Raw genomic sequence first — 24,125 nt, 5'->3', positions numbered from 1 at the left:
CAAATCCTAATTAATTGGGTTTGGTTACCTAGTGATAAAAAAATAAGATGAGAATATCCAGGACTGTATATATTAGTGCAATATCATCAGTTTATTTCTATATTTCTGATCTCTAAGACTACAGGATCTATTTTAGGAAAGGCTTACCGATAGAAGTGTAAATTGTAATACTAGTAGGCTACTTGCACACTGCATTATTCTTGGTGAATTTTTATCCAATACTGTACAACCAACTGTCACTATTATGTGTGCAATTTTTTTTTATATTAAAGAGCAAGAGGTGCAAAGCCTTCATATCAACAAAACTGAAAAGGTTTCCTCACTAAAACAATATACAGCAGTACTTCCCTTAAAATCATACCACGGTACTTTCATTTCTTAGGATGGTTAAAAACTAACTATTACCTCATTTATAAATAGAAAAAACATTATCTATGACCTACCAAATAGACCTGGGTGCAGTCAGGGCAAAGATAGTAACACTTTGGGCGTCTATATGTTATGTGACGTCATATTTCGGCAATGACGTCAGGTGGTGTTACTTGTGTGTTGCCAGTGCCAGAATTTACGAATTTCAAAACAATTTATTTTCTTTGTCTGAACAGGCTCTGATCTGAATGCAGAAGAAACGATATTGTAAAAATAAAAAAAGGTGACAAAAATTATAATAATTTAAGACGTACAGTATGTGCAAAGACCTAATTTTAAGGAAAATGTAGCGATGAATATAATAAGGTCCCGATAGCTCAATTGGTTAGCGCGTCACTTCTGGAACGAAGAAACTTCAAGATCAAAAGCGGCGCTGGTTCGACTCTCGGGGTGTGCGCTTGAGCAACGCACTTTAAGGACTGCTCTCCATTCAGCGGCATCTAATGGATGGAATAATTCTCCGGCAACAAGACTTCAACAATCGGAAACTTCATTCTGTCAATCTCGGTGACCGGGCCTGCGTCAGTTTGTTTGTTTGTTTTATCTTTATCCTGCATTGCGGGAAAGCGGACTTAAGCGCTATGCATCGGTGTACGCCTTCCGACATACACCTGACCCACGCTGCAGCCGACGGCAATGTCTGTTTCCGGTTGTCTACTTTACTTATGACTTAAATTTGCTACTACCCATTCATCATCATCATCATCCGTTCAGTCGTTTACGACTCTCGGTCACTCTATACGTCATCTTTCTCCACATCTCTCGATCCCACGCAGCCTCCTTCAATTCATGCACTCCCATGCCACTGTCATTTACAATCGTGTCAAGCCATCTTGTTTTCGGGCGCCCCCTTCCTCTTCTTCCGCTCACCAAACCAAGCATGATGTCTTTTTCCATTGATTTGCTTCTCATTATGTGGCCAAAATATGAAAGTTTCTGCCTGACGATTCTAGCTTCTAGGGACATGTCCGGTTTAATTTGTTCAAGAATTTTCTCGTTTGTTATTTTGGCTGTCCAAGGAACACGCAGTAACCTTCTCCAACACCACAATTCAAATGCGTCAATCTTTCTTCTGTCTGCTTTGTTCATCGTCCATGTTTCGCATCCGTAAGTTGCAATTGGGAATATTATAGTTTTGATCAGCTTCTTTTTTGTTTCTAACTTTATATCCTTGCTCTTCCAAATGCTATTCATTCCAACAAATGCATTTCTTCCCAGCGCTATTCTTCTCCTTATCTCTGGTGAGTTATTAGAATCCCAGCTTATTTTTGAGCCTAAAAATACCCATTAGCCTACTCGAAATCGATCACTGGGTAGAGGCAGATTATCGTAAAGTTTCTTGCCTAGAGAAACAACAGCAAGTGCGGGTGGCAGGAGTCGAACATGCAGGCTTTCGACTGTGAGCCCGACGCGCTAACCACTCGGCCATTGCTGCCGATTCAATGCCCATTCAAAGCCTCTACAAGTATGCGAAACTGCCAGGTTTAAGCTCTGCAAGAAGCTTTCCCAGTCCGAGGATAAAGATTCAATCAATCAATCAAAAGGTACGGCCACCAAACCTAATAATTCCAAGTAGGCTACCTACCGTAAGCTAGTTTGATGCAATAGTTAAAAGAAGTTTTCAATATCTCAGAAAGATTTCATAAAAGTTTTTATTCTGCGATATTTGAGGCAATATTTTTTTTCTTCTTCATGTAAGCATTTTTTTCCATTCCAGGAGTCGAGGGGTTCAGCCATTTAAAGACCCTAGAGCAGCAGCAGTCTAAATCAAGGGTCTCAAACTCAAATACGAGCTCCATGATCATGCGGACTATGTAGGCTACATGTCCGAGAGCAGGCGGAGCAGTTTGCATGTGAGGCCTTGGTGCCATACGATGTCGTAGGCGGCTGTGAGGTCAAGAAACACAGCACTGGTCTTCCTTGATTCAAAGCATCCAGTGTTCGATGTCTTGAGTTATGAAAGTGACTTGATCTAAGTTACGCAGTAGATCTTCCACCTCAAAAACAAGCTTGCTCCCAGGGCAAGAGTGGGTCTACAATTGCTTCGACTCAAGAGTAGCCGAGATTTTAAAAGACGTTCGAAGATTTTAAAAGGGATGGAGAGAGGACATACACGGTAGGTCGATAGCTCTTCAGATCCTCTGGTGGCTTTAGCTCTTCTTCAGGTTCTGGGGATTTAAATTTGGCATAACCTAAGCAAAAAGACAGGAATTTGCGCAGCCAAGACTTCATAGCGTGCCAGCATGGAGCACAAGTTCGGGGAAGATGCTGTCGGGGCCAGGAGCCTTACGGGTCTTAGTTGAGTGGAGGACAGCAATGAACTCATCTGATGTGAATTTACCGGAGATGCTTCCCTCGTCTAGTTTTGGAATTTTCAAGAGATCAGACGCTTTGAGCCTCTTTACAATTTTGGAGAACTTGCGGTCGCCTGTTCTATCTGTCCCGTTTTTTACTAAGTTAGTTGTGATGCAATGTAACGGGAATAGGCTAGGCCTACTCCATGCTATCCGGCTAGAGTGTGTAAAGTCGATAGTGTTGACAGAGTATTTCCATCGCTCTAGCCTTTGTAAGTTCAGCCGATGAAGTAGTCTTGTTGCGACTGAATTAGAGGCAGCACCTGGTAAAGCACGAAGGTAGTAGCGGTAGCCTATAAAGTTTTACAATCTGAATCCAAGCATGGCGTGTACGGTAGTTCTTTCGGCGGCCACGAGGAAAAGCTTGTTTTGCTGCGGATTTGATACCTACGGTAGAAGTTTTGATACCCACGTTGGCGGCAGAAAGTGATGCTAGTTCCGCCGTAGTTTGATTAGTTATGAGTCTATAACAATTGTAATTGGCTTTTCTGAAGTTCCATTGCTTCACTGAGGCACTTTGGTTTGGATTTTTAATCTTTATCCTCGGACTGACAAAGCCTTGATAGGTTATTCCTAGTATTCGCATACTTCTAGAGGCTCTTGACGCATGGCCGGTTACCGAGATTGACAGAGTTCAATTTCCGATTGTTGAAGTCTGGTTGCCGGGAGATTATTCCATTCACTAGGTGCCGCTGAATGGAGAGCAGTCCTTGAAATGCGTTGCTCAAGCGCACACCCCGAGAGCCGAACCAGCGCCTCTTGAGCCGGGCGCGTAACCACTGAGATAAAGGGATGGACTGAGTTGGGATGGGAGCTTAGGGCATAGCCTAGTGCTAACCAAAAGTCGGTTTGATTGATTGATTGATTGATTGATTTTATTTCGTTGTAGGTAAATATAATACAATAAATACAGCAATAAAAAAGGAATTTCCAGCAACGGGAATCTGCGAAGAGACCATGGGTCTTCGAGTCAAGCAGATACCCCAGATTCTAATAGAAGTTCTAAAATTGCGATAAGTATAATTCAATAACGAAAATTGAGACAAGGTGTTAGAAGATGGTCACAGAGAAATATATTTAGTAGTCTATCGGTGGCATAAAGGTTATTACAAAACTAATCGTGCTAATATTTGGCGATGAGTGAATATTTGTGTTGTTTTTTAAAAGAATAAAATGACAATTTTCGCAAGCTCGTTGGTAAGGAGTTCCAGACTTTCACTCCGGCATATGTAATGCTGCGCTAGAGTCGGGATGAGGTGTAACGTGGGACAAAATAACAATCATTGGAAGAGTGTCTAGTAAGACGTGCATTATACATGAGTTTGGTTTTTTCAAAGTAGTGTGCGAAAGGCAGAGGCAATACATCCGTATCAAATTTAAACATAAATTTAGCAATTAGCATGAATGAATGAATTTAGCATGAATTTAGCAATTAACATGAATTTAGAATTTAGCAATTAGCAATTAGCAATCGGTGTTGAGAACGTGGGAACTTCTCCAGCACAAGTCTTCCAGGAAGAGAGCTGTCTGTGTCCATGCTTGCAAAGGCCAGATTGGGGTTTATACCCGTTCCCCAGCATCCGGATCAGAAGCTGGCTGTCCTTTTCTTTAGAAAACTAAATTTTGCTGTTCTGAGCTATTTTTTAGTAGATTAAGTTTGTCTTTCCTTGTTTGACCAATTAACTTGGAAAAAGAGTACGTAGGCTATGTTTTGTATCATATTAGCGCTTTATGTTGAATTCCTTGTGTACACAAACAGAAACGCTTCAAATTAAATACGTGGGCCTACCATAATAATAATGAAAAAGTAATAGTTACTACAAGTTCTTTCATTCGATTATAATATAATATTCCACTATAGGCGGCTATACTGTATAATACGATAATTCGTAGAGGGACTGCAGGCGGATGATCTTCCTTGGCGGGTCGGATCCGGCCTGCGGGGGGCTGCAGGTTGCCAACCCTGGCGTAAGAGAAGGAGCAAAAATGTGTTTTGCTTCAACAGAAACGAAAATGATCAAAAAAACGCAAAAAATGAGGAAGAAAGAAAAATGGCAATGCTCATAGCTTGCTCAATAAAAAAATTGCGTAGCAAAACGAACACTGATACTAAAATATGTAGAAAGCTCAGTTTTTGGAGAATAGTGACCTATTGTCTACTGCGTGCTCTGGAGCGGTGTCGAACCCATGTCCTTTCGAACCCATGTCCTTTCGAACGTCGCACTGACGTTCTCACCACTCGGCTACGCATCCGACGACAGAATAGTGTTTGCTTCGTTGACAGAATATTTGTAGTAGCGTATACTTATTAACAATAGCTTATAAATTAACAAAATGCTGTGGCAGATTTGTCATTTAAACGAAATCTAGCACCTGGGTGCTAGGACGAGGACCTCTGTACTTGGATAAATTGCCAGCAAAAACGAACAAATTTTGACGTTTTGAAATCTGCAAGTATCCTGACAGCAAAATCCGCCTTCTTGACATTTTTACATTAAAATGATGGATTTTGCAGTCTGGGTGAGATATTGCCACATACACTTGGTTTCATCCATGTAATACTTTTCAAATATTGCTGCTTTAGGGAACTTGAAGTTTTTAAGTTGCCCGAAAATGAGATAAGACCCACCCGAAGGTCATAAGAAAAGTTGCTTCGAACTCAGTGGAACATCCCCCAAATTAAGACACATGTTCTACCTTGATAGCCTACCTTTTGATGTCATTTTACGTAATTTTCTCCAAATTTAGGCGCCCCTTATTCGGGAATGCCCCATCTGGAGCGATCAAATTTTGATGTTCTCACATCTGCAATGGAAGCATTATCAACAACAGTTGGTGTCATCCATGCATCTTATGATGTTAATTGTGTGATTTATACCTTCCAATAATGAGGTTAAGACCCACTTTGTGGCGATAAAAATAGTTGTTTCGAAGTCAGTGGAACATTCCCTAACTGATGGCACCATCTATGTACCTTATGATGTTATTTTTACGTATTTTGGGGCAACTTTGGGAATGTCCCACCTGGAGCACCCAATTTGATTTGTTCCAAAGTCTACAAGTAAAGGCATCAAATTTGGCGAAGGTTTTGTTTTTGTACCATGTGATGTTTTTTTATCTCCAAAAATGGGGTTTTCATTGGACCGTAGCCTCCAAACACCCCAGCAGTGAAACCTAGAATGTGGGTTTCTGAACATTCCACAGTGGGGTAAGTTTGATAAAACACTCAAACCTTTTGTACCTTATGATGTTACAAATACGTCACGGGCTCGAGAACTATAGTTAGAAAGCTGTCGGTCCGAAGTACGCATGCCTAACGTTGAATCGCCATAACCTTGCTGTTTCTTCCTTCTCAATGTTGAGTCTGTAGGCCTATCCATTGAGTTATCACTACGTCAATGATGGGAGACAATAAAAAATCTGCGTTTAATCAGTAATATTGAACAACGTTGCGTCTAGACAAAAGTGAAACACGAGCGAGCCACGTGAAACGCATAAATATTAATTGCTAAGAATTACATGTAGGGCCGTTAAGAGGATGCATAATGCCCGGCACTAATGAGATCTTCGAGCCTCAAACCAAGAAACTTCTCAGAATAAAGCTTTATATTTGAAGGATATGTAGAGGCTACTTTAGGTTCCCGGGCCCCTCGGAATGATTACGGGGTCCTGGAACCTGAGCACCTGGAACCTAAAATCATGTTGGCCCAGGTTCAAAGGTACTTCCTGGACCCCTTGTCAAGGCTAAGTTAGTGGTTACATGTGGGAAGAACTTCATATTGTAGCCTATGCGGCTCTCGCTGCAAAGCTGTAACAAAAACAAAACAAAAAAGGTTAGAAATAAAAGAAGAAAAAGAATTGTTAAACATGTCTCCAGGCTCCTGATGTGACTTGAAAGGTAGCAATATTAAAAGCTTAAAACAGCTCCTTAAACCTTTTCCAAAGCATACTGCCAACTCTAGTCCAGCAAACGTAACTTTTTGTCCACTTAACGTCTGTAAAAGCCAAATCAATGTTAAAAGAGTGAAGTTGTTTTGCTTCTTAAAGTCGCAGTCGTTGACGTAACAAGGTCGATACCTGAAGCCGTTAGTACCGGTCTCTCAAAATTGGACTGATAAGTCGACGAAAGGAAAAAATCAAGTAAGGAAGTAAAGAGTGCAAGGGCATTAGGATTTTTATTCACTTTGGCATTTGTGATGACAAAAAACAGTTGAAGGTTTATTCGAACCAACTTATTGTTTAAGCTTGCAAGTGCAGTATTTTCACAAAGTTGATTCAGGTAAAAACATTGCAAGCATGTGGCTTAGTATTACAGCATAGCCTAGCGAGACACAATTGCTCCATAAAACTGTACAAAATAGTTAGCCTAAATGGACTTGAGCTCGCAGCATTGAGTGCAGAATATAAAGGAAGGGATCGGACAAGCGTAGGTTATGTTTCTTCTTTGCATTAGTAAACCATAAAATTACAACATCAACAACCCAAAGATCTCACTGAATAGAAAAGACAATTTTCCCTTCTAATTTACTTAAACTTTTTGCATTAAATCGTGTAAAGCTTCTAACAAAAGCAGAAAATAAGTTTTGTAGGCAACTTTCAAACGACTTTGTCGATTTTTTATTAAAATTCAACGATTTATGTTTTCTTTCTTCCAAATTAACCAGCTTTGATTTTACTACCATCGTGTCATTAAAAACTCTGATTAGTGGTCTGCACGATAATCTTAAATATTGACCGTGCAACATTTGGGACTATGGAAAAGAATTTGTTGCAAATTAAGAAACGTATTCTGACAATAGGCTACTAATTCCCTACTAATCATGTGCTCAAATGCATTGGATTGTTGGTTTAATGAAAGTGACGTGGTTATTGGCTTTTTTAAATACTTTCAACCTCAACGTTATATACACAGAAAGTAAATCAGCCGTTTTTTTACATTGATTCAACACCTGCATGCGTTAAATCAATGTAATAAACGCCTGATTTGCTGTCTGGGTAGGTTAGCCTAGTGACATTTTCACCCGAAGTGGATTGGTTTAGCAACATTTGTGTAATTGCTTTGTAATTGTATTGAGAATTTAAGTTAATTCTGCCGGTTAAAAGCAGTCAACATAAAAAGCCCATTCTCTGGAAGAGAAATTAGTATAAAAAAAACTCTTTCTGCACGAGGCTGAAAAGATCACTTCGGTACAGAAGACAGCATAGCGCCGAACATCGTTTGTTAACATCAACGACTTTTTAACAAAATTCTCAAATTTTAAACTTTGTGACACAAAAAATGCTTTATGATATCGTTTTAATGTGTTCAATTCAAACCACCCATTTGAAAATGTTTGCAAAGTTATTTTGTCTTGTGTACCTGTACTCAAGTTATGGCAAGGGCTCACAATAATCGTCTTTTTTCCGTTAAATTTTATTAAGTTAAATTCAAACGTAGTAGTCTACAGTGTCAAACATCAGTGCAGGATTAAGCATTTTTGTAATTTAGGATAGCACAGAAGTACAGATGTACCGGTAGACTAAGTCAAGAATTTTAGCTGTCTGGGAGTTCCCGTCATGAAAGTAAATAGGCAGCTACTGTACTCAAATTCTGACTGTAACCTCTTTTGATTAGGAGTTTATCGAGATTTAATGGAAACCGAAAACTTTTTATTACAGTTTTAAATGTTTGTATTGTTTAAAAGCGATGGGACGACGCAGCGTGTAGGGCGCTCGCTTCCCAATCATGCAATCCTGGTTCGACTCCCGGCTTTTGCTGGTTGTTGACAAACACCGCTCACCTCTACCCAGGGTGTAATAAATTGGGTGGGAGTAGTTTCTGAAGTAAAGGCGGCCGAGTGAAAGGGACTGGCCACCCTACTCTCGTTAGTGCCGAAAGCTTAGTACAATGAGAACCTTATCTTCTCATCCCCCAATGCTTGGATTCAAGTATGGGACTCACCTTTATTGTTTAAAAGTCTTAGACCCTGTGATGCCATAGTGGTTATTTTTTTGTTTTTTTCAAAACGTTCAACCAAAATGCTTCTATCGACGATAGCTTTTGGTTTTACTGTCAGATTAGTAGTCTACGTTAATCTTGCGGAAAATTGCATTTTTGTATTGGTATGCCCGGCCATTACAAAGGACAATAATACATCAGTAATAACATTATAAGGTTCATTTTTATTGCTCTGCAAATCCTTTTGTCAACTCTGGAATCCAATAAGACCAAGTTCTTTACCACGGGTGCTCGCATCGCTGAGGGGTGCGAGACGTGTTTCTAGGGAGTGCGTGCTGGTTGTCAAATCATCAGGATTAACGAGAAAATGATGTTATAAGCTAGCTGCGGCTTGATTACTGGACCTTTAATCCACATTTTAGATAGTGGATAATCATTGCCTTGTAGGCATTTTAGAAAGGGGCGCGAGCAGTGGTGTACGCAGGATTTTCTCAAGGGGGCCATTTGATTTTTTTTTTTGGAATCGAAACGAAAACGATTTAAAAAACGCCCATTTGCTAATAATAACCAATACCTAAGTCATATTGTGTAAGATTAGCCTACCATACTCAGCTTGCATTGAAGATAATTTTTTCGTTTGCAGCAACTACAGTAGTTTACTCAAATGGATAAATTTTGTAACTTATTAAAAGCAAAAAAATATGATCTATAGGCTACTCTTGACGTCGCATTTACCGTTTTAGATTACTCCGTTAGGTGACATTTAATCCCAGATTAATATATCCTCGATTGAGAAGCTTTGCTCTATCATATAGCACAGCGCAGAGAACCATGTAGCTACAAACAGCCATAGTATAAATTTGAGACTCTAAAAGAAAGTCGGTACTCAAATTCTATTTCAGCTACAGCATGACAAAAAGCAAATGTTCTTATTTGCCAATGCAAAAGAAAATAATGTTAGGCCTAATAAATGTTAGGAGAAGCAAACCTTCATTCAGAAAATCTTGTGGCAATTAAGCGTATTTGCACCAAAAAAACATGGTATGATTCAAATTATATGTCTGGTGTAAGCTCTTATCAATTCATTTTAAATGATTAACTTTTTCAGTGTACAGAAATCTACATTTCTATTTGTTGCACACATGTTGGGACATTTCCCCTGAATTTACACATGCGAGTTAATAACTGTTGCGTATATTTTACGTCGACAAACGTCGTTTTGATGCAAGAGTTAATAGGCTACAATGTAAATGCCTGGCAAACGTATATTAGAGAAAATACTCCATAAATTATGTAGGTCCTTGTGTTGTTCGCTTTCTGCGCTTCATCAAAAAAGATTGAGTCTCCAACGGGCTCTTAAACCATAAAGTAATTGATGACGCAACAAGAGCAAGTCGAGTTTGTTTGCAGGTTCAACCCTAGTTTTGCTAGTTTTTTTTACTCAGTAGCGCAAAACAAAGACTCAACGTTTATCGAAGATTTGATGTATGTTCTTGGTAGCCCAGTAACGTACGGAACTGATGAGCTCAAAATTATAGAAAAAAATGGATTAGATATAAATCATCGCAGTGACACTCTTCCTTGATCAAAAAAGATAATGAGAAAAAAAGCTTGACTTCGAAAGCCGACGCAAAATAACACAAATAATAAGCAAAACTTCCATCTGGTCAAGTTCGATCAGTCATTCAATGTTGTTCGGATGCAAAAAAACGTATATAAAAAAATGAAAACATACAGTGTGCATCCAATGAGATAGTGCAAAAACCGTAGCCTTAGTTATCTGTTAAAAGCTGTATTTGAGTTTGCAAGCAGTTTTGTTGAGTCTTTCGTTTTGCAGCACATCAATGACAGACTATTACTTAAAAACAAGAGTTGGAGTTTGTGTTTTCTGTCAAGCAAAAACATTATGATATCTGTCACGGCTGGGAACCAGTCCGCAGCACACTCAAGACAGGAAAACTCTCCAATTTCTTACCACAAAGATCAAGTGAGTGTGTTTTTTACATTTCTCGTCGATGTTGTAGACTAGCTATGTTTTGAATCTGAATTTTGGGTTTTCCAAATCTTAGAAAAAAATACGTTGTAAATAGAAAATAGAATTTGAACTGTCAGTAACTTGTTCCCATTTTCATCAAAATATGCATCAAAAAGGAGAAAAACGTCGTCAGCCTAAGATTGTTTGCAAGAACGGAGCAGTGTTGGGAACCATTTGCACAACATGGAAAAATATATTGGTTGGTTTTGAATGTTTATCCTCAGACTGACAAAGCCTTGATAGGTTATTTCTGGTAGTTTCGCATACTTATAGAGGCTTTTAACCCCAGGGCTGGTCACCGAGATTGTCAGAGTGAAGTTTTTCGACCGTTGAAGTATTGTTGCCGGGGTATTATTCCATCCATTAGGTGCCGCTGAATGGAGAGCAGTCTTTAGAATGCGTTGCTCAAACGCACACTCCGAGAGTCGAACCATCGCCGCTTGATCTTGAAGCTTCTTCGGGCATGAAGTTGCACGCTAACTAATTGAGCTATCGGAGTGGACAAATATTGCCAACAATAACAACGCATTAACTATAAAGTTGTGCAAATATTTTGCGAAAACAATAGTAACGAGACATCAATAAGATGACCGTCGTTCGTAGCTTGTGACTTGCGAATCGTTCGTTCAGAAATAAAATACAATACAGTCACATAGTAAAAAGTGAAGAGGTTGAATTAAAATTTTATGACTTTTTGAAAGATACGAATACCAGATTTAACCAAAAACGCTCGGCGTATGAATATTATATGCGTTCCTGAATCCCGTTAACAAATGAGGTTATTTTGAGAGTATCATTGTTTGCTCCAGTTGTCACAGTCTAAGATTAAATCTCGCAAACAAATAATTCTTGTAGCAGTCCTTACAGGAGCTATGTTGAACGTGTTGTTGCTATGTTGAACGTGTTGAACGTGTTGAACGCTATGTTGAACGTGTTGCTTGGTTTGAAAGCAAAATAACAACAAAATTTTTCTTTCATAGTTGGACAGTGGACACTGTGGAACGCTGCATTGACATAAATACCGTGATGCAAAGTTTGAACCTTTTTAAAATCTTAACTAACATCGTGAAAACCTTGCCAGTCTGAAAACAATTATTGTTTCTTTTGCCATTTCAAAACATTTTACCCGCCTTGATTTGATACGACCGAGACCAAAACGTTGCCTGAAACAGGCTAAACACTTAGCCCCACTTTGTTAAAATAAATAGCCTAGGCCTACATATTTTCGAAACCATGTAGATCTATTTCATCAATATGTTAGTCATCACAAAATCGTACCCTATCTCTGAAGTTAATTCGACTATCGTGGACAGCATACAAAAATATCGATTACTTTTAATCGTTCTCTTGTTCAACTACAAGTCTGTTTCTGATTAAACGTTGCTGCATAAGAAGAAATTGATTTGAAGCACAAAGTTCATCTTAATTAGAAGAAAATTAGAAGCTGCAACTCGGCAAAAAAAATCGCTAAAATTTACAGGAAAACCCAGATGATTGTATTTATGTAGATCAATAAGCCACTATCCGAAGGGCTGGGTTACTGTTTCCCTTAGCAGATCAGTTATTGTAAAATAACGAACAAAATTAGGTAACTTTGTAGTTTCTTAGATTTCTTTGCTTAATATACTTGGCACCAATTTTAAAGTGGTGCAGTATTCAGATTTACCTGCTTTTAAAGCTTTATGAATAAGAAGGAAATCGTCATAAGCATGCTCTTATCGTTTTTTTGATCTTGTGCAACAATGTTAGCACAAATCAATATCTCACACGCGTATGATAAAGCTACTTCGAAAAGACGTTTAACGAAAAAATGAAGAAAACGAGATCTAAAACTTTTCAACCATTCATCATCATCGCTTGTTATTGTTTCTGGCTTCAAAGTTTAAACTGACTGAAATGTGGTATTTAATTTATAAGAACAAGTTTGAGAGAATCAAGATTTCTTAATTTAACTTATTAGGATGCAACTTTTTTTGTATCCAGGCTTAGGCTACACCCGGTAGTTGAAAATTGAAGAATGAAGTTGAAAAAAAAAGTTGTTAGTCTTACATCTCTGTTTTGAGTTTCATGTCTTCGTTCTGTGTTGAGTAATTAAATGTCTTTTTTTTTTGATTTGTGAAAAATGTTTCACTTCAGTTTTCAATTTGTGAAATTGGTTTTAAACTACAGTTTAATTTTTAGTATTTGTTACTCATTGTCGAAGGAAACCAATTGAAACAGTGTTTTGGCTCTGCGCAAACAAATGTTTTAATTATTCTCCCTTCCCTTGATAACCGGAAAAGCTATTAATAACTTTTTTAAAGATAAGTTATTACAATTTTTACATTGCATCAAAACTTTCAACTCCAACTAAGCCCATATAGAAATCTAGCTCTGTTCGTTTTGATCAAACACAAAGTGTGTGAACCAAACAAAATTATTGGACTACAGAATACGCTAAAAATGACTAAAATGAAGTAGAATTTGTTCATCCATCTGGAGATAAACTCCCAGACCAACACTACACTCTTTTCTTTTATTCACCTCAAATTTTGCATTGTTCACTTATTTTTATAAAAAATTTTTGCTTTGTCGGGACTATGGTGCCATGATGCCCATCAGGACCATGGTGCTTCCTGTAAAAAAAAACATTTTTTGCATGGTGTTACTGGTTGTATAAAGTACCGGTATTTACGTCAAGAAGAAAAACAAATGGTAACTCTTGCTGCAAAAGCGTTGCTTGTTTTACGTGCGGCATTTGCTTCACTCGTTCATCAACCTGCCATGAATTCTGATTTGATGGACGTAAAATCTACGTCAGTGGTTCACAGTGCACGAAAAATCATGGTTAACACTCCACTGCTTTTACTTTCCCTAGTGGGTGCTGCATTAAACCTACAGAGGCACAGGTTTATTCTTTTAATCACATATCTTCGGTTCACGTAACGTCAGGTAGAGCCTTGCAGTTGCTTCATTATCAATAAGTTAATGTGCCTTTCATATTGAGGGTTTTTGGAACATTAGCCTACCTCGTAGATGTCTGCACTTGCTGTGTAAAGATAGAAAAGCAACGTCTTGATACGATGAAATTATACAAGAGTCAACAGTTCTTACTACTTGGGCAACAGAACGTGATTTAATTTATATTCCCATGTGGTTGTGCGTGGAAACTGATATAAGATATTTCATATTCATAAGCAGGACGTAGTTGCACGCAATCAAGGTGCCTATTACACGCAAACTAGCAAAAGATAAGTACTAGTTGAACTAAACTGTGTGTGAGTTGTAGCTGGCAATGCCAACTGTGTGGCTTAGTAATATATTATGTGGCTTAGTAAATCTGACAATATAAACCTTGAAAGCAAATCAAAGTTATCCTGCTGACATAAAATCAAAAGAATAGGACTTACATTGAGCGAATCAGCAGTAAATGACTACAAGAAAGTGCCACAACTGGTGCCATGATGCAAGTGAGCCATACCTACGATTTTGAGGTAATTGCTTCTCTTTTATTAATTCAATAACTCTTGGATTGAATATAAAAATTGCGTTTTTCTGTTTTGATTACTGTATTTTTAAATCAATGTTGTTGCAATTATAGCTGCTGAATGACTTCTTATAAATTAGTTGCTGCAGTTTTGACTAAATTCTGTAACTCAGAAGTGTGGTCGCATCCTCAGCAAGTGGTACCAATGAACCACTCAACTTCAAATGCTATGAGGATTGTTCGGTCCCAGTAGTGACCATGTTAACAATCAGCCTCCTTTCTTGCTTGTCTGAATTTCTTTTATTAATTTGTTTCTTTCTTTCATTTCTTTCATTATATTTTTTACATGGCCATTTCATAGCCTATGATAATGAATTATAATGGAGTAGGCCTATTATGATTTTCTTTAAAGTCTAGTTAGTGAATCTACAGTCTAGTCGACTGGTACAGGTTTACTTATCAATAAAAAAGTAAACAGTACCACACTCAATTGACAAATTCAAGTTCTTTCAATTCAAATGTAATACACTTGAATTTACTAATTTTAGGGTGAAACGCTATACGTTTTTTGGGTATTTTATCACACTACGCATACTTTTTAATCTTTGGTGAAGTCTAAAGAAGATTTTAATGAAAAGTTTTAGTGACAAAGTTGTATTTTGGTAACTTATCGATGTCTTGATTATTTCACAACAAATATTTTAGAGAAGAAGTACAAATTTTGTTCCAACATTTAAACTTTAGACAGATTGTTGGTGCAAAAAAACGATTGCGTTTTATATTTTCGTTATTTTTTTATTTTTTTTAATGTTTTTTTTTTAAAACAACGAGCAAAAAACGACTCACATCTCTAGGTATATAACATAGGCTACTTTATTAGAAGAATCAAAGAGATGTGGAGATTTGTAGTTATTAAAGCTCCGATTGAACAAAAATGGAAGACACCACACTCGAGTTTTACCTTTGTTTGGGTTGATCAGTTGTGCATGTCCATGCTTCTTGAGCGGCTTGAGAGTAAACATCTCCGACTTGAGTGGGAATCGAACCTCCGCCGAGATTGTACTCCGGTGTTCAATATGCCGCTCTTAACCACTCGGCCATGTTTCAAGACAATGAAGCTGTTGTTGCTGCAATTCCCATATAAGTTGGGAGTTCGATTCCCGCTCAAGACACATGGATATGCACCATGGATGATCCCAAACAAGGGGGAACCGTCACCTCCGAGATAATAAGGCCAATTGTCCGATTGTGACGTCATACATTGCGCAATTGACCTTGTTATCTCGGAGGTGACGGTGAAACTCGAGTATGGGGTCCTTCATTTTCGTTCGATTGAGGTCTAAATGGCTATTTTATTAGGTGACGCATGGGTGAACACTGAACAACACAAAATTAAAAATAGAACTATATGTGTAATATCTGTGTCTACTTCGTAGAGCATTCTTCAAAGTCACACAAACATTTGACTAGACTTAGAGTTAGAGCCTAATTTTCAAATTAGAACTTTGAAAGCGCTATAGTCAGTCATCGATCCGTTGTATGCAGTCTACTTTATTTCTAAGCTTTGTTCATCGATTCAGCAGTCCAAGAGTTACCTTTGTCCACATGTTACCGGAGTTGTCAAATATTTTATGCATTAATTTACTCAAAAACATGACAAATATTTACTTGACTTCAAATGTCAGATTTTATCAATCATGATTTCACAGCTCCTACTTGAAAGATGTGTGCTTCTTGATACATGATGGACTTATAAAATCCGCTTTACAAACCTGTGCAGTTTGATCGTCAGTGTAGTCTAAATATCAAGCGTAGGCTTGGCTGCTTTCAGAATTCACTGCGGTTGTAAAAGGCGTTTAATTTTGCATTAGGTTTTTAACTTTTGCACGGTCATCAATTGTCCAGCTGTCGATTTTGTACAGTTCAGAACCTCACTAGCAAAGATGGCACTGCAGCATGTTCGAAAAGTCATTTCATTTTCACTGAAAATTCCTTATTTTGGTTCCGTCACGAAATCTAACCAAGTTTGTTTGGTTGCAAAAAACGTGCAAGAGTTCCAGCCCTACGTAGTAACCACCGTACAAATCAAAACGCATCCCTTGCACCCAAGCCCGCAACCAGGGGGGCATTGGGGGCATTTGCCCCCCCCCGAAATTTTTTGAAAAATTTTTAAGCGTTTTATGCAGTATGAAATGTAGGCCCTACTATACGTCGTACACGTACAGCCATACTGTAGGGTACCCTGACATTTTGTCGAAGGGACATTTTGCCGAAAGATATTTTGCCGAATAGACATTTTTTCGAAACTCATTTTGCCGAAAGACTAATTGCCGAAAGGACTAAATGCCAATTAGACAAATTGGCGAAATTATAGAATTCGGTAATTAGTCTTGTCGGCAAAATGAGTTTCGGCAAAATGTCCTTTCGGCAAAATGTCTTTCGGCAAAATGTCCTTTCGGCAAAATGTCCGTGCACGTACTGTAGAGTGTAGACTATCGAAACCGAAAGTAGGCTACGCTGGTTGGAAGCTTTGCTAACAATTTTGTTCGATAAATTAGGCTGACATCCTCATTATCTGTTTCGTTAGCGTATACATAATGTCAGCATCCATCATCACCATAAAAAGCGTTTAAAAACAACTAAATAATTCGAGATCAAAAGCAGCTGCGATAGCGTGGTGAATAAGCTACTCAGTTGGGCTTAGGCATTTGTAAATCTGATTTTAAATGATTTCTTGAAAGTGAAAGGCCAGCAAGTGCGATGGATGCGGTGTCAGCAATAGAATCCCAAAAAGAGTTTTATCCAAACATTTACAAACTCTTGATAATTTTGGCTACACTTCCAGTCACAATTGCTTCTGCAAAAAGAACATTTAGCTGTTTACGACGCTTGAAAAGTTACCTTGGAAGCACTATGGGGCAGGACAGGCTTTCTGGACTAGCTCTCATGCAAATCCATCGTACTCAAATTCCAAGCGCGGAATTGGTGTTAAACGAACTTGCCAAATCAAATAGAAAGTTAGACATTATGCTCTAAATTAAAATGTCATTTTGCATTTGCAAAGTCAACTTCTTTGGGCCTACAAACATAAAAACTTGTTGAGCCAACAAAATGTTTCAGGATTGTAATTTGTAATTACCGTGTTAAGTTTATTCATATGTATCTGTTTGTTTATGTTGATGTAAATATATGTTATTGATTAATTTATGACTCCAGTCGTGCCAATGCAGTTCGTAGCCTACAGATGTTGTATTTTATTTGTAACCGACTGAACACATTACTGTGATATCGTAATTTTCTTCCTTGGGTAGTCATAGCTAAATGAGAAAAGGTTACAAAGGCTAGTTTCCTTTAATGCTGTACTAAACAAAAACGTGATTGACATAGATTATGACCATTGAACCGTAGCATGGTAGTGCCACACACTCTATCAATGGGCGTGGACATTAACATAAAAATGTCACAATGCATCATTTTAATGTTTGTTCTTTGATAAAAATTAAATGCCCCCCCCGAAAATATTTGCTGGTTGCGGGCCTGCTTGCACCCTGTTTTGGGCGCAAGTATCCATTATAATGCTCTTGCATCAAATTTGGTAATTCTTAGGCTACGTGATTAAAACAAACTTTAAGGTTACCATCTATGACGGAACAGTAGCAATAAGTTGGCGCAACGACCGCAACAAAGCCCAAAGTATAGTAGGCCTAGTTTAGGGAAATGGTGTCCACCCAAAGGCAATAAGTCATAATATGTTTTTGTAATATAATGAATATGTGTTGTGCACTCATAGTTTTGATTCAGCATCGGAGAAGCTGCTTTAGGTACGGTACTGTATAAAGCCGTGTTAAAAGTTACCCAAAAATGTAGTAAAATTTTGTTGCTTTTTTTTAACTGACCTTTTCATTGTAGGCTACTATAAAAGCGATTCAATACTACATGTTGTCAACATCCCACTTCAGAATGTGATACGTCATATGAGCGTGTTTTGCTTTTGCCATCCACAGAGACTTTTTGAAACTTGAGAGAATGTTGCTGTTTTACGTAAAAACTTTTACTCTGAATAAGATGCATAACGTTTTGAACACTATAGGCTACTTACTCACAAATTTACCCAATCATCAGCAAACTAAGTCCAAGACCCACAAGCAAGTTTGATATATAAGGTGTGATCGTGGTATGTAGAAAGGAAGAGGAATTACATTCAACCCATAGGAATACATTGCTGAGTTTTACTTCCTCTTGAAATTCAAAAGAGAGTACGAAAATTTGAAGAGAGTGAAAAGATGTGCTGCTATCACTGATCTGTATTTAACAATCATCCAGCTGGAAAAGTACGTTTTCTCTAACAATGGAGTCACTTCCGAGCCAATCAAATTTATAAATTTAACGAAATGACCTGATACGTTGTTCCAGTTGGAAACAAGTGTACAGTAAAACACTTCGATTGTCGTTGACACATCTCCTCCACGTCGTTTTAAATCGTCACCGATTGTCGTATTGTTTTGAATGTACACATGCACACCACCATTTCTAAGTCCGTTCTAGATCTCTGGAGTATCTCTGTTTAAAAAGTTTGTCGTTAAAATAGCCATTCTGGAAAACCACTCAAGTAATCACCTCTGCCACCAACGAGGTTTCTGTTTACCATGTTTGTTGTAACTTAAAGGCTTTTAGTGTAAAGCTATCTTAGTTTAAAACACATGCAAGCACACCAATCGATAGCTGTCAAGTCTTGTTTAGAATGACAAATTGATTTACTGTTCTGTCTAATTTTTGGATCAGTTACGACTTAAGAGGTTGTATAGGATATTTGAATACAGTAGCCTATATGTAGTATCTTTCTTCCTGTTGGGCAACATTTAAGTAATCCAAACTTTTCTAGAATTATTTTATTATTTGCCACAAAACAGCTCAGCTGAATAAATATCTTTGGTTTTATATTAGTAGGACCTAGCTTATTTCACTTTGAAAGGAGCTTCGTAGAATCGTAGCCTCAAGCCCGAAATATTCCGAAACTAGACTTTAATTTTCAAAGAATTATTATTGTCATCCAGCTTAAACCTATCTTACATTCATGAAAATTGCGCTTTTTTCCGGAGAGGGGGTGATTTTGAATCTCCAAAAGTAGGCCTATGTGATAAACCATTTATGAAGGGGCGAAGTTACTTGCATGGTTTCAATTATTTGACTCTAACGTAGCTTGCAATGCAAAATCTAAAGTACAACGATTACCATTGTCGATTTGACTGCATTTTTTTAAAAGTGGCCGTTATTATATTAGGAACCATTGCGAAATCACATTTGAGTTGTTTAGATTTACAGAAGAAAGTTTTTGCAAAGCTGTGACGGAATTTGTTGAGTTCTTATCAAAAGCTGTAGTAAAGGCCACTTTGTTAAGAAATGTTTTTTGTGTCATCCATGAATACATCGCCGCATAAACTACGCCATTCCAAAATAATTATTTATATTTGGCTATGTTTTAAGACGTTTGTTAGTTTTTAGGTTCAAACTTTTATCATGCGCTCTGCATAGATATGCATGGAAAAAGCTAAAAAACCTAATGAGAGATATCTTGCTTATTTATTCATTTATTGCCTAGGACAGGGTGGTCCAAGACAGGGTGGTCCATGCGGCCCGCGTGCCAGGGTTTGGACCACCCTGGTCTAGGAAAACGCACAGTTTGATGCAAATGTAATCAAAGTTTTCATTATATTTTTAAATAAGATATAGACTTTGCCTGTAGCTTATAAACTTTTTGTGGAGTGGAGAAAATTTAGCTATGTCTACAAAGATTCAATTGCTTTGTACCATAGTATAGGCAGTCTGTGTACTGTACCATCACCTTACAACTTAATTTTTTGTTTTTATTAGACTGTTCTTTTGTCATATCGAAACTTATGTCGGGTGATTGAAGATTATTGTTAAGTATGTTTCAACCTGGTATTGATCTAAAGCTCACCAAAACAAAAGTAAAGATATTAACCAATGAGCTACGTCTAAGCAGGAATTTGCAACGAAAAATTGTTCAATCGATAACATTGCAATCACGATGCCTAAACATTCCTCAGGGACCACTGAAGAAAATTAAAAGCTACATAACATTGCTGGCCACTTTTTGAAAAGCTGAACAGTTACCGCTACTCGTGAGGTACGAATGCAAACTTTGCTAGGCTGTCCCTTTTTAATCTTCTATTGTCAAGAGGCTATACAGCGAATACAAGCAGGACTTTTTTTAATACTGCGTGGTACAAACATCTAGCAGCTTATTTTAATTTCAATAAGATCAATTTCATCCAAAATTAAACTGTTCATAGCTTCTATAATTTGTTATTCTAATCTTCAGTCCAATTTGGTTCAGAGTTTAATTGAAGGAAATGATCTATAACAAGAGTGTTTAAATACTTTTTACATCTAACTGCTTTTTTGGTTGGTCATTGATCGAAGATGTTAAGAATGCAAAGTTCTGGTCGTAAAAGAGATTTCAAACGTCACAAACAAATGAAAAAGAATGCACATGTAAAACTACTACTGAGTACTGACATCCAGAAAATACTTTGAATTTTTATGTTCAGATATCACTATTTATTTGTATCAGTCAAAGTCGCCATATTCAAACTAAAAACCAAAAACCCTAAAAAAAACACACACACAGCAGTAAGCAATGCCCACAAGCATTGTCGAAGGATTGCAGACAACCATTTAATTTGGTACAGCTTTTCCAAACTTTTCTATTTTGTTACCATATGGTAACGATCGTTTATAATTATCATATGGTAATGATCGTTTATCGTTACCATATGGTAAAATCAGTAGGTTGAAATCTGTGTTGACTATAATGAATGTCAGGAACTGCTTTGTCCATTTAACACAGCCTCATGTAGAAATCATCTGATCATTATGAAAGCACATTGAGTCAGGGACGTAGCCACGGGGTTGGAGGGAAATCTTCCCCTCTCACCAAATTTTATGTTGCCCCCACAAAAAATATTGTTTACTCTCATTTTAATACCATTGTAATTTATACTTTTGTAATGTAACAATATTGCATTACAGTACAAAAAAAAATCAAAAAAAGAAGAAAAAAATAACTAGGTCTATGTGCGATACGCCGCCTTATGCACTATGCTCCTGTATTCATGTAGCGTTAACAGTTAGTTAATATTTTTGTAGAAATAGTAGTAAACCTATTTATAAGATTTATTCCTGCATGCAACAAGTCCGGTTGAACATACTTGTGAGTCAGACCTAGGCTACGAATGACAGGTTGTTAAAAACCGTTGATTTGTCCAACACTGTTAATGATGTTTCGTAATCGCATTAAAACGTCATTTGAACGCCTGATTTAATGCCTTCTTCAGTATTTGATATCACCAAAGAAAGTAGGCTTTATTGGCTTCTAACAGGATTTTTGCTACGCGTGCAAATGGTCTGTGACAGACTTACCCAGCAAGCAAATCATCCATTGCTGTATTCGTAAAAAAAGCACAGGGTATACTGTCTCAGATTTGATAAAATGATAAATACACAACTTGCAAAATACTAATCTTTATTCTTCCATAACATGAATTATCAACATCAAAATTGGACGAGAGGTACAAAATATGTTTATTTTTTATGAATAGGCCTACATTCCAAACAGCCTGCCGAGAAGAATCTACATCTTTATCCTCTTTACAAATTTGGGATTTAGTATCCTTAGCTGATCGGTGGTTTGGCAGCCAGGATCTTACACATTTTTTAGCAGTAAATTGAGCCACAGGTGGTCCATTGCAATTAAGTTTAGTAAACATCGAACAGCCCACATTATCAATAAGCAAAGATGCTCTTGAACCTGTGATAATATCGTTCAATAAACTGAAACCACGTTCACATTCTGCTGTAGAACAAGGAAAGTTGAAATAGCTGACAAGAGAGGCTTCAAATTATTGGGCACAATTTCAACTTTTTCACTAAAGTCGCTTAGCTCTTGGATTGACTGTGTTTCATCAATGTCAAAAAGTCTACAAATTCTTCTCACTTCTGCTTCTCCATGACGCAAATTTCCTTCTATCATTTTTTCAGGTTGCAAAGTTAGCAATAGCCTATTAACCAGTAGCTGACCATTGTTAGTGTCGGCATTAGCACAAAGTCTCATTTGCATTCTGCTAACACTGCTCTGAATGAATTGATTGAATGATAAAACTCTCAGAACGGGTTCATGGTACACCCATGTACCATTGTACACTCGTATTACCATTGGTCCTCAAAGGGATAAGTAGTTATAGTTAGTAGTTGTCAAGAATCAGTAGCGTAAGGATAGCATAGGCACTCTATTTGGAAAACCAGAGGGTATACTAAGCTTATAATTGCTCGAAAAAGCAGAGAGTATACTGCGTATACCGCCGTATACCCTACGAATACAGCACTGAAATCATCCCTCTTCATCACTTACACATGTACATTTTTTCCGATTTTCTTGCATATAAATTTTATTTCGACACGTAGTAAATTTGATTTCACTTGATAACCTTGCACTTTGAATTTTCTTACAATTAAAGATCGATAGTTTACAGAAATTTGATAATTGTGATCGAATTAAAATTAAAACTGACTTGCTGCGATTCTAATTTGATTTCGAAAAGCTAAACAATTTTAATTGTCCACGTCTAGGCAGGAGAATGCAAATTATATGACATTGCTTCTGTCTTTTGTCAGAAAACTAGAAAGTTGATTTTTGACTTGATTGCTATTCTGCGTAGTCCAGGCTATGCAGTTTACCAGTTGTTCATCATTTGTTGCTAATAGCCTGTAATTTGATTATTCAGTTGGGAACTCGCTATAGTTTATGTTTGCGACGCCGCGTTCTAATTACGTTTTAAACTGTACGTTTGACCTAACCTTTTGACGACCTGTAGCCTATTTTTGTATAATTATGTTAATACATTTAACATTTGCTCTCAGAGCAGTTTAGACAATACGACTTTTAAAGATCGATAGTGGCACTCATACAGCTTGGGTTTCTTAGACGTTAAACTTGTAATGCATTTTAAAGTAGCCTAATTGCAACAATTACTGAATTAGAAACTACAACCAAGACGAACACTCGAACAGTTTTAAGAGCATGGCAATTGGCAACTCTGCATTTGCAAATAACCTACAAATCGAAGGGCTCAAAAAGACCGGTAGCCTATGTTTGTGAATTAAACTTGAAACAAATTTTTTTTTACAAGAGATTATTGCAAAACATTAGAACAATCTTTGACTTATATAGAAAAAAATGAACAGCAACAACGTGAGCCTGTGAACTAACAGTCGTAACTGAAAGACTTCCATGACACTACAAGATATGCTGTCGGGTCTGGTGTTTTGTCAATTCTTCTTACACCTGTAGTTTCCGCAGCAAGTGCCAAGCGAAGCTTTTCTAAGCTAAAAGTTATCAAAACTATTATACGCTATGCTTTAAAGCAGGGGCGTGCAACTGTTTATCGCAATGGGCCACAACGTACAATTGTGATGATGCTGAGGGCCAGTCTATCGAATGACACATGAATTTATATAAAAAATTTATTTAATGGAAAAGTACACACAATCAATTTACACATTGAGTGAGTGATTAATGAGATGTCTGATATCTTCTCTGTCCAGAGATCTTGCCAATGTCAGCTTTGACGGAGGAAGTGGCAACTCGAAGTTGACTTGACAAGTGCTCATACTGCTCATCCGTAAGCTGATTCCTGCATTTCGTCTTGAACAGCTTCATTTTTGAAAAGAACTGCTTTCACAATGCAATGCTATTATGCTATAATAATTAGCAGAGTGTTTTGCACAGTAGCGTCGCTTGATATTGTACTCTTTCATTACCGCTGTAGTGTTTTGACAAATCAGGCAAACAACATCTTGATTGTGTTGAACAACGAATTAATT

At 37.5% G+C, this 24,125-nt stretch overlaps 1 protein-coding gene across 1 annotated transcript in view; it reads left to right on the top strand.

Annotated features, from left to right (window-relative positions):
• The first annotated feature begins 14,178 nt into the window (after nt 1-14,178).
• The window catches only part of LOC145787761 (potassium voltage-gated channel subfamily A member 1-like), a 31,548-nt gene continuing 21,601 nt past the window's right edge, over nt 14,179-24,125 (top strand). The window contains exon 1 of the mRNA XM_082599582.1: nt 14,179-14,229. Within this exon, the coding sequence (XP_082455708.1) occupies nt 14,197-14,229 (33 nt within the window). The 5' untranslated portion in view covers nt 14,179-14,196. The remainder of the gene's footprint in view (nt 14,230-24,125) is intronic.

This window comes from Aplidium turbinatum, chromosome 18 (assembly GCF_918807975.1).
Source record: "Aplidium turbinatum chromosome 18, kaAplTurb1.1, whole genome shotgun sequence".
Lineage (NCBI taxonomy): Eukaryota > Metazoa > Chordata > Ascidiacea > Aplousobranchia > Polyclinidae > Aplidium > Aplidium turbinatum.
Note: the sequence above shows the minus strand (reverse complement) of the source record. Positions and strands in the feature narration are given on the sequence as shown.